General features: G+C 43.1%; 1 protein-coding gene across 2 annotated transcripts in view; it reads right to left on the bottom strand.

Annotated features, from left to right (window-relative positions):
• Nucleotides 1-372: 372 nt before the first annotated feature.
• The window catches only part of ZFYVE27 (zinc finger FYVE-type containing 27), a 54,271-nt gene continuing 42,349 nt past the window's right edge, over nucleotides 373-12,294 (bottom strand). For both annotated transcript variants that reach the window (XM_032952115.2, XM_032952116.2), the window contains 3 exons: nucleotides 9,348-9,394; nucleotides 8,601-8,682; nucleotides 373-4,711 (listed from right to left, as the gene is read on the bottom strand). In XM_032952115.2, coding sequence (XP_032808006.2) covers nucleotides 4,644-4,711; nucleotides 8,601-8,682; nucleotides 9,348-9,394 — 197 coding nt within the window. In that variant the 3' untranslated portion in view covers nucleotides 373-4,643. The remainder of the gene's footprint in view (nucleotides 4,712-8,600; nucleotides 8,683-9,347; nucleotides 9,395-12,294) is intronic.

Here is a 12,294-nt window from a genome sequence, read left to right on the forward strand (position 1 = left end):
CGCCCGGTGATTGTTAAACACGCCCCATGTAACGCACTAATAATTAATTAACGCTGCTTTAATAGAGCCGATTCAACTAAAATTTAGATCTCAGTGTGCGCGCGCGCGTGTAGCACGTGACGCAGGCGTCAATTGCTTAGCGCGCCACGTGGGACGTGTTTAGCAATCATCAGGCGCGTGCAGCGCGGAATGAGTTGATGTGTATTTGAATTGGAGAAGTAAATCGCGAGGTTTGGGGTTCAGGGAAACCCCGCCTTAATCCTTCCGTTGACGAAATGTAATATGACACCTGCTTTCTCGCGTTTTGGTGTTTAGATTGAGGGGTTAATACTGAAGATACCGTCGGTCAAAAACAGCGCGCGGGAGTCGTCGTGGGAGATTTTTTGTTTTCGTAATTTTATTTGGAAACGTTAAAATGTGTACAAGCACACAGTGTGGGGGGGGGGCATAAATTATTGGCAAAGAACAACAGCCATGCCATGGTGTGCACACGCACAATAAACTAACGCATTGACATAAACAGAGGGGTTCAGAACAGAGAAATCCAAACTCAAACCCCCCCCCCCTCCTCCTCAAATAGTTATAAAAAACCTTAAAACGTAACTCTTATAAATTATTGTACAATTTAACTTCACGCCGACGTTCAGCGCGGATTAACGTCGCCATTACAACGTTTCGCGTAACATAATCACGTTACTGTGATTATACACAAGCCTTGTTGCACAATAGAGGGGGTAACGAAAAAGTACATTTTAATGCAGTTAAAAAAATGATCGCCAGGGGAAATCGGTCGGTAACTTTTTGATTACTCGCGCAATCTCAAGAAAGGTCACGGTTTATAATCGGTGTGTAAAGTGTCCACAACAGTATTTTGATAAATCACGTCTTGCACTTACTGTAATACCACAAGGTGTGCGAATGTTAACGTCGTGCAGGTCACTATGTCTGCTAAGGTGCTGGTTAATAAACACAAACTAATCGCAAACAAAAAAAACTGAAGCAGAAAACGGCGTCAAGGTACTGTGCAAATTAGCGACGTACACAGGACATCCATTACCGGCGAGACAAAGTAGCGTGATTGTTTATTCCAGTGTTGCTTTGACTTTCATTTGACGGACAAACAAGACTCAGAACCTCCCATCACCACCTAAAATTCCTGGGGCTTTAAATGAAAAAAAAAATGCACTTCCAAGAACTTTCAAAGACTTTTTTTTTCAATTGTTTACGCGCAATTGCTTCTTTCTCAATCGAGGTGCTGGGGAACATTTGTCTAAGTAAACATTGTAAAGGAGCCAAAATGCTCTACAAAATCAGACTGCTGAATGCATAGAGCTTCAAAAGCAAGAAGCACGTTTGTAAGACTAGAAGAAACGTTTTAAAATGGGGTGGGTGGAAATAAAACACAGATGTCACATTGAAGTTCGTGGGCATTTCATACCGTTCCCAAGTGTAAATTTTGCCTTTGAAGGCTAACGTTTCACAAAAAAAAGATCAACTGGCACAGCGCAAACTCTATATCTGTAATCAAAAGTTCAGCTAATTGTGCATACGCTTTCTTTAAGTTTAATATCTGCACCAACGTTCTCGTAAATCAAAAATGGGATGATTCCGAAATAAAGAGATCACACCGACACACCAAAGCGCGCAAGACAAGAAGGAAACCTTGCGTTAAACCTTTACGATTTATAAACACAAGTTAGCAACGGTTATCATAAAGTGTACGTTTAATTTTTGCACATGCTTTCGATTGACTCCAAAAATCCACCCAATAAAGCGGCTGCGCGTCGAGGCCTGGGTTTGATTATGCTCCATTTAAAAATCTGGACATACAGTACTCTTAAAAAATGTTTCTTGAGCACTTGACATGTCCTTCCCGTTAAAACTTGACATGTCCTTCCCGTTAAAACGTAACTGTCAAGAAAACACAGCGGGGTTCGTAGACATCCAGGACAACACGAAGAGAGATGTATTTAAAAAGAAAACCAGTGCCACTGTAAAATTTAATTATCTCTAAGAAAAAAAATGTGTATCTCATTTTGAAAACCTGCGATATGCAAAAGAACACATGCCCTCAATGGCAAACTCAAAGTGTGGAACATTTAATGGACGGACTTAAAATTGGCTGATCAGAGCACTTTCAATCTCGCCCCTCCCCCACAAATTAAATAGTTTCTCTCTCTGTGTGCCGCTTTGGTGTCATACCTTGTAAAGAAGAAAAAAGCCTTCAAACATGCATCATGTACACTAAGTAACACTAAAAGTATGTTTTTTTAATGCCATAAAACGTATTAACTACCCTGTTCTAGTTTGCAAAATATGCTGAAGAAATCAACGTGGGCAACCATCCAATTAAGTTGAGCCTCAGCGTGATAGTGACACTTAATGTATGAATAACAATACGAGATTGGCGCGAGACACCTTACTGAACTGCTGTGTAACAGAAACCTAGTATTGTTTACAACAGGTTTACACATTTTAAAATGCGTTTAAAATGTCTTTTACTGGAAAACCAAACTTTACTGTGTTAATGTGTCCACAAATGGTAACTGACAAAGTTTGATGCTTCGGGCTCAGTCATTTGGCCGCTATAATAACAAAAACATTCGGTACACAAGCAGGCAACCACACTCACGTGACAACAGAGGTGGCTTCATTTTTAAAATAACAAGAGGGCCGATAAATGAAAAGATATGCAATCATATATTAGTACAAAACAGCATAACAGTATTGATATGGTAATGCCAAAGCTTTCTCAAAACGTATCCAGCATATTATTGCATGTCCCCTTAGGTGGTGAATGTCTGCGTGCTTTAGTAAGCCTGGCAGCAAACCATTGATTGACCAGTGAGGTCTACAGGAACACCAATAATTAAAAGGCAGACTACAGTACAGATTTTTAATTGGAATTCACTGACACTGGACTTTTCAACACCGAATATTTTCTCCTCCCAAGGAAACTTGCCGCCAAAATAAAACCGACTTAGATAAGCACGAAGCTCCTTGGTGCTGCAGAAGGTGTATCTTGTATTGGCTAACAGATTGACCTTGTTTCAAAAAGCTTAATTGTATGATTCTCCAGCAAGAAAAAATATAAATGCGTTCGATACACGCTATTGCGATATTTCAAATCCAAGTGGTATCATCTTATCATTTCATCAAAGCGTTTCTAGCTCCAGCACTTAACCGTAAAGTGGGTCCCCACCCCCATGCAAATTGCAACGTTACAATCGATTTACTCAGCAGCCAGGAGAACATTCACTGTGGCATACCACGTCGCAGCGTTTGGCAAAAAAACAGCAACGGACCTGCAGTCCCGATCGCCCCCATTGCTCTCGCTACCCTTGTGCGCACAAATAACGGTCGGCAGAAAATTACGCTGCATTTATGAAGCAATTTTTCGTGAAATTTGTAGAGCGAATATGTGCCGTGTTTACTGCGGTTAAAGTGTGATGTATGGTGATTTTAATGCTTTAACTCTTATATTTCATAAATATCGATATTTCGGTAAAGTTTCCCATTAACATGGTTCACAATAAAAAAAAATCAATCTGCTTCAATAACCACAAACTGCGAGGTCAAGTTCGCCATTCTTTGGATAGGATGAGAGACATGTACGGACCTAAAATAAGCTAAACCAGGAGACAATTCACGTATCCAGGCAGGGGACAGTCCAGTTGAATATCATTTACGAATGCTTCGAGGTGCAATTTGCCCACGAAGCTCTCAAAAGACTGGAAGCAAACCACCCCTCGATCGTGTCTGCAAGCACAGCATCGAAGAGCCAAAGCCCATGCATTCACAAACAATACCTGACTGAAACAGCCACTCTGGTTTCCAACCGTAAAATGTTTCTGTACGAATCCACATCGGCACATCGGGCGGGAGGGGGGGGGGTTACTGTTTAATAGTGTTTGCCACAAGCTTCATATGTAAAAGCAAGAATTTCTCATTTGAGCTATACATGTCACATAAATGTCACACACATGGAATGCTTATTGCAGAATATCACTTCCCCACCCAACTCTCCCCAGCCCCCCCCAACCCCTTGCGCCACTGCCCTCCACCCTGCAAATAAAAATAAAAACCCACCACCGTTCTTGACAGAAATCTCAACAGAAAACAACCAAAAAGTTCTGACCGATGTACAGAAATCACGCAAAGAAGCGACACGTGTCCACGTGTGTGAAACAATAAACACCTGTGCAGGTTCAACTATCACAGTGGCCCGCATGTCAAACATCATTTAGACATTTTTTTCAATGCACTTTAGCACTTTACCACCCGTCCAAATGTTATCTAATACAGTATTCCACTGCCTGAAATTTCTCAGCCCAAGGTGGCAACGTGCTGCGGCAAAACGGCGCAGACTCTGGCAGGACGAAAGCAGTTCAAAGCAAACTCCACGTAACTTCATCTGTGCACAGAGGGAACTGCAGGTGAGAGGGTTAAGGGGGAGGCTGGCATTTCCTGCCATTTATCATCTTATCCACGAGGCTTCACGTGTCCAAGTGTCCTTCCCCCACAGTCTGCGCAGTGTCTCTTTTAAAGCGTTCGACAGGATTATAGGGTCTGTTATCCGACGCAGACGGGAGAATCAAAGCTTCCACAGGTCCTGTCGTGACCCCGGCTGATCCAGTGTCTGTTTAGTACTTATTCAGCCGGCCGTAGCAGGTGTAGCAGACTTGCACCGTCTCCTTTTGGGCATCTGGAGCTGTTAAGATAAAGAAAAGATTTCACGTGCACGCGGAGACATGCACACAGACACATTGAACAGACGTGTTATATCAACGACAGTACTCTTAAATAAATCGACACTTAATCCCGCACAATTGAATTGCTGGTGCAAGAGGTGTGTTTTAATTACGAATTGGCACATTAAAGATGTAATTTTATTCCACGGACAACTGTATTGTTATTGTCTGTTTTATGACAAACTAAATGTATTGCTTGTAAAGGAATTGTTATATCACGAGTCATGCTCAAAAGAACCACAAATCCTCCATGATAGCTTTTAATGTATTTTTTATTAAATGAAGAAACAAATTTACTTCAGTATATTTTTCATACGCTACTGAAATTGCCAATGACCTCAATTACCGCCGATCACTTTAGTTGAAGATATTTGTGCACCCCTATACCAGATAACCAAAATAAACCAAAGCTTACATTCATAATGGGCAGCAGGAGCATTAAGACGATTTGGGCAAAAACAGAAAAATCATCGCATAAAGTCCGAATGCAACAAATGTTGAAGACATTAAAGGGATATTTAATGGGTGCCTAAAACACTGTGTTCCTTTAGATGGTGATGGATAGGCGACAGGGGGAATTATGAGCTGCATTACAATATCCAGAGCATGCGTACAAGTTTGTATGAAATGCTGATGTTGGTGCCAATCTAAACAAAGCTGACATGCTCCAGTGAACCAGCCATTGGAAAGTATTCAGCAGAAAGCACAGCCTCAAGGGTATTATTATATTGCCTTCTGCTCCTTTATCTCTACGGTATATTCATTTACACTCGCAGTGTACTTCCAACGGCACACATTCGGCCATGCGACGTTTGACAGCTACAACACTCGAACGTCACAAACGTTTGACAGCAGTGACGGCCTACCAAACGCCGTACTCGACATGCAAGCACACGTGCGTGCGTGCGTATATTCAAAAGGACCCTCCAAAAGCTACATTGTGGGCAGTCCAGCAAAATCCAATGTTGTCCTGTACTCCGCTTCCCACCTTCACCAACCAGCACCGACAAATAACGCCCCCCCCCGCCCCCCCCCCCCGCGACTCACGCACGCAGAGACGCTCTCTCTCATCCGGCAGTGCATTGACAAGTAGGTGCGTACGTAACATCGAAACACGATGGTGAAACCCCATTGCTCGTCTTCCTATCAACAAGCTAGGTAACTACGAAGTACAACTGTGAGTCACAACTGTTGGCGACAGTATCACCACAAGGTCACGAGGAGCCATTGGTTATCCAAAGGTGCACACAACTGTTCTACATCTTCCGCGGCAGCTTCCATGAGCGTGCGAAGCGCGGTGCCACCCAATGAAACCCACTCGAAGCTCACAATGCCGACCAAGCTCAGAAAGAACCGAGTCCGCTTTATTCAGCAACCACCTTGTGCCCAGTCCCCAACGAAGCGTGGAAAATGCAAGCCGGGGGCAGGCTTAAACGCCACGGCACGCAATTCCACAATTCGCTCATTCATTAGCAATGATACGTACTCAAAAGATTAACATCGCACATTTGGAGAGATTCAGAATGTGATTTAATGAATGGCGCTGCGGCGGTGTGTGTGGCCCAACACAATTGTTTCAATATGACAAAGTTCAAACAAACTTCAGCAGAAATTCTGCTGAAGTTGGAATAAGCATAGCCACAGAAAGAGTTGTAGTTGCAGAACAGACGAGCACTTACAGGGAAAGGCAATTGAACACGAGCAAAGCAGTGGCCTCAGTGATGCCATATAAAGTATTTTATATGGAGGAAATATTTTCCAATTTGAATGCTCTTTTGAGCAAATTCACATGCAAAGGGGGCAAATTATTAAACAAAAACGGCCGACTGTTAATGTATTCTCCAGATTTCCAGATGCCCCCGGAAAGTAAGACTCATCCCCCACAAAATTGTGCTCGATGCCAATAAGGTTATACAGATCTGGTCACTCGCAAACCCTACCAGATTATAGGATGCACCCCCCCCACCCCCCTCTGTACCCCCCAGTGTGAAAAAAGTGCATTTATCTGCACGATACAGTACTCGTTGAAGATTGAGTCGACCTAGAGGAGGCTCATGACACATCCCACGGTATGCCAATGGCACGTTCTCGTAGCTGCAGCAGAGTGTGCGATACACCACTGTGCTCCCCCATTCCCTCCCACCACACACGCAGACATATGCCGAATGCAACAGATGCGCTGAATGCCAAATTAATTGGCGTAATTTGATTTTTAAAAATAAACGTGCTTTCTGGCAGCGCATCTGGCATTGTGTTTTTCTCATTATTCAAAGCTTCGTGTTTTTCGACGAGGCTAGAGAGTTAAACAAACTACCCAGGAACCCTCGCAACATTACCGCAGGCCACCCCTTCACCTCCCAAAGATAATATAAACTGTTATTGTTATTCATAACAATTAACTTATTCTATTCATTTTAACACTGTCATTTTTTACAGAGTTGGTTGCTTTGCTCCTGAGATGCCAAACTCGTTTCAACATCTTTATTGAGTTACTCACCTCACGCAAACAGACAGGTTTATTACTCATCATCATCAGCCATGATCAATCCACTGCTGGATAAAAGCTTCCACCCACCCCACGCCCAAACCATCTCCATCTCTCACCATCCTGCGATATGCAGCAATCAGTCTACTATCTGCACCTTAGCTGATATCATTCCTTCGTCTGCACAGTTGGACAACCTCTTGGGTGCTTTCCCTCCTTTGGCTGCCACTCCATCGTTAATCTTGTCCATCGGCCGTCATTCTTACAAGTCCTGCCCAAGGCCACTTTACTTTATGAACTGTCAATAAGCAGTATCTGACGTACATACCCGAGATACTCTGACAAGTCACACCCAAACATACGGACACGAGACACCTAGGCAGGCGCTAATATAATACTTTCATGCAATTGCTAAGAGAGGACATGACTGACTACAGATAGAGAAACCTGCATGTCATGATAAGATATAGGAAGCAACATTTTAAAATCTGCACAGAAAAAAATACAATCTTTGGGATGACCAGAATATGCAAAGCCTGAGAGAATAGCCACATGAGCTTTTGCCTTTTCACACAGAAAATGGATGGCACTTGAATCGTAATCTCAGTACTTTTATATAAACAACAACAACAGCATAAGACTGGTGAGCAAAGTTGGGACTTGCCAACGAATTCTAAATGACAGAAGTCACATTCACGACACTGTACGGTGGTGCGTTGTTACCCTGCTCAGTGGACGTAGTTTACGCTCAGCGTTAGGGATCAGTTTTGGTTGCAGTGTTGCATTTCACCGAGTTTTAGCGGTAATCGTGGCTCAATTTTGCATTTGTGATATTTGTTTCCTCATTTATTTGAGCATTGCCAAGGACTTTTTTTTTACTGCTCGTTTCACTAAAAATAGCTTAGGCTCAGTGTACATTGAAAATCTGATTTCCATATGTGTGTGGGGATAATGTCGTGGCTTGCTCCCTGCGCTACAAAACGAGAAATCCCGAGTTTGATTCCTGGCCACTGCCAACATCACTGGCAAATATCCGAATCGGTCCCCCTAGGTCAGCTCCATCTCATACGACTACCTGGTGTGGTGTGTTCACATCAGAACTGGGGAGACGAACGGTGGGCCAGGGCAGAGTTGCTGGCCACACCGTCGCTTCACCCGAGTCGGGCCTTGAAAACAAGCTTCTTAGCTCAACGGGCTTTTCTTGAAAAAGAAACTTCTGAACTTCGGAAGTGTGCCGAGCCAACCTTCGTATGGTGAGACCATCAACAGCACTTACCCCAACAGTCCGTAAAGTCTAAACGGGGGGAGTGGAGGGGTGAACCGTGTCTTTGTGTGTGGCGGTAGTTGGATAGCGAAACACCCACCTGTAGCCCCCATCGCCGATTTTGTCACGCGATAGTTGAGGCAGCGCGTGCAGAAGCCATTCCCACAGTTACTGCAGCTCCGCTGCAAACCACAAAGTGGGAAGCGTCGTCCAACAAAACAACGCACCGCCAGACGCTCAACGAAGTGCCACAACCGTCACGTCACAACAACGCATTTCACAAGAAGCGGACATCAAAACATTATGACAGCGTAACGCTTATTAATTCACATCATCTTTCGTCTCAAGAGGCCCGTTTGGTGTGCTCAACATATTCCAAAATACATTCTGACGTGTTACGAATAGTTACAATAAAAATGAAGGCATTATCAGCCTGTTTGAACTATGGCCTATGACCAAAGCACCCTGAAGGGATATCTTGTCAGTTCTCGGAAGCTATGCAGGGTTGAGCCTGGACAATGCTAGGATGCTCAAGCATGTGCTTTGGGCTGTCACAACGGTTACATTGTGGACAGCAACAGCAACGCAGAAAAAAAACTCTTTGTTGTACTGTACTATGGCCCACCATATCTATGCTCTCCACTTTCAACAACTCACACTGACCAATGTGGTGAAGCATATGGAGGCCCTTATCCATGAACCTGCATGTCCTATTTGTACTCAGTTCTTGTATGCCATAGCACGTCTCAGGTGTCCCGAAATTTGGTTCAATTTAGTTTTAAAAAATGTTAAACGCAATTCTATTTTCAGAAAATTGGCGGCACGCGCGCCGGCGTTTAATACTCACCCGTTTCTTTAGCACTGAGAAATTGTTACTGCACGAAGTACACGTTCCTGCAACAGAGCAAGAGTTTACACAATGAGAATTGTGACTTACAGCAATGAAATCCAATTGCAGCGGTAGTGCGAACAGCTCGCATTCGGAAGTTGTGCGTTCATATCTCAGTCGGGGGGATGGGGTTCAACCCTACTCCTTCATCCCTCTCCATGGTGGATAAAATAGGTACCGCTTTGTGGAGCATCTGGAATTTCTATCAGCGCTCACTCAAGCGAGAAACTACTTCGGCTCTCGACTTTCTTTCACACTGAGTGACGGAATATAGTTTGAATAGACGAACCCAGGAATCAACAGGGTGCTATTAATATACTGCGCCTTGTGTATTGCTTTAATCCCCAGGTATCCCAAGTAAAATCAACTTGTCTCCGTGGAATCTCACCTGGTTTAAATTGGATTAAGAAAAACAAACTACTAAATATTTAATTTAAAAGTACACAATGACTTAGTTTTTTGTAACTATCAAAGTGGTTATTTAAAACTATTCAAGCATATAAAAATGGAAACCTGCAGACTCTATAAATAAAGGAAACTTTTTTTTAAAAACGCATGCCCCCCTTTGCACATGTTAACGTTTGTCTTAACATCCTATTCTCAATAAGGCCTACATACAACACTCTGCGCTCCGCATGCTTCAAATATTAATGAACATGACTGGACGGCAGAGCCGCCACCAAGCACAAAGTCTGCACGAACCATCTGGCCAATTTAGTCAAAAACAAAAAAAACCCAAGTAATATTATTCCATTCTTATTTTGTTTCCGATGCATAATTTTATGAGGGTCGAAAAAGAAAGACGTAAATGTTAATAGCGGAGCAACAAAAGTCTGACTCGGGGTTACAATTATATTTAATAAAGCCATTCTGGCCGGCTCGTTTGAATGCCTCTGTTTGTTTAAGAGTGCTGCCAAATTAATTTCGTGAAGCAACGGTGCTCCGGCACACAGAGGTTACACAGCCCAAGCCAGATCTTTTCCAAATGCAAGCGGATGCAGCATTAGCATCCGCGAGCGACTCTGGGATTAACTATCAAATGGGAATTACATTTCCCTCTACCAAGGCGACACAACACTCGGGAAACTGTGCACTGGTATGTGTTACCCTTTGCACAGTTTTGAATATGGCATTTGCTCACAGAATCCAATTTTGATGGCCATGTACCTTTTTTCGTTTAAAACTATTTTCTTTCCGTAATGAAATCAGTCAGTCTACAGCTGGTCCCAGTAGCTGCAAGTACTTGCTCTGTATTCTTGGTTCTTTCGGTAAGGTCACGTAGAAGGGACATAAGAAAATAATACAAATAAAACAATAAAATTCTCACGACGTTTCGATTGCAACACAAGCAATCATCATCAGGTGTGAAAACCACAGCAAGAAAATTTGAAAAAAGTGGCGGTTTTATTTTAAAATGTTCTTGCTGTGGTTTTCACACCTGATGATGATTGCTTGTGTTGCAATCGAAACGTCGTGAGAATTTTACTGGTTCATTTGTATTATTTTATTATTTCCCTTCTACGTGACTTTACCGAAAGAACCAAGAATGTGAATCCCTGCAGTCACGAAGCTTTAAATCGAAACTTTACTTGCTGTGTTTTCGTCAAGGAGCATAAACCATCATCACGCAACCTACGGTCATTCTCGAAGCGGCTTTTGGCAAAACCATCGAACAAAGACGGTCACTGCATCGCAGGCTTTCAGATGCGCTTCTGCGGATGTCTGGAATGCGCTCTTCCTTCCCATTTTTAGAAAGTCACTGGAGCTATGCACTTTTAAATCTAGATTGAAAACTCACTGCAGTTAATTCTACATTTGAAGTCTTCGTGACTGCAAGGATCCATACTCTTTGGCTCTTTCGGTAAAGTCACGTAGGTGAAAAATAAAATAAAAAATGAAAACAACTAAATCAAATCACGACGTTTCGGAGGCAACACAAGCTTCCGTCATCAGGTGGCAACAGTTTGCAGCAAAATTATAATTTTGTTTTAATTTTTTATTTTTTTACCTACGTGACTTTAACTGCAGTTAAGTTTGTTGTCCTTCCCTCCGCACCTCCGTTTAGCACGGTTGGCTATGTATGGTGCCAAAGAAGTTCAACATAGAGCAATACAAGGGAAGGCATCGTGGCATTATTCAACATCGGCACAGTGACTTAACTCGGCTCTGGCCCACATAAACACATTGAACTCTCAATTTTTCCACCACGTTTAGCGTGGCATTATCTTATTACGAGATAATTTAACCTTTGACGATCAATGATCGTCACATTTTCTAAAATCATCTGGACTTTTTCTGCATCTAACTGCCGTGTAATTTCTATCACACACACACGCAGTAGTGAAACGTTGTGACCTGCATTTTGCAACAGCACGTCATTTCTTAAACATTTGTGCAAGTAAATGTCTGCAGTTTTTCCTCACCACACCATAACTCTATGCAATGAATGTAATTTAGTAATTAATGTGGGACCAAGCATTACTTAAAGGCAACGGTTGGGGAACAAGCAGCCGGCGGGCCGGATTTCAATTCACGTCGCCCCTGTGGCCACTTGAGGCCTTAATGCTTCAAAGCAGCCCGCAAAACAATATTTATCCGTCGCTACAGACATCTCGGCCACAGGAATATTTTCGACCTGGCACCGTCGAGTTTATAAATTTACTGCCGCGATTCCGTCACTGCAAGGGCCTCCTTTGCGCTCGGTCGACGAGCACGTTAACTTTTAACGTTCTTTTTTATTACACGACGCTAAGGCGTGTCTTAATGCGTGCCCGCCAAATGCATTTAACACTTTCCCATGCCGAGACGTCTGCAAGTTGCAGGGTCGGTGTCCCGTTCACCGCCGAATCTCGGAACGCGCAAGCGGTTAGCGTTAATTTTATTCAGAGAGGCGTAGCGCTGCTAT

Source organism: Petromyzon marinus, chromosome 11, assembly GCF_048934315.1.
Source record: "Petromyzon marinus isolate PM22_M1 ecotype Great Lakes invasive population chromosome 11, UKy_Petmar_22M1.pri1.0, whole genome shotgun sequence".
Taxonomy (NCBI): domain Eukaryota; kingdom Metazoa; phylum Chordata; class Hyperoartia; order Petromyzontiformes; family Petromyzontidae; genus Petromyzon; species Petromyzon marinus.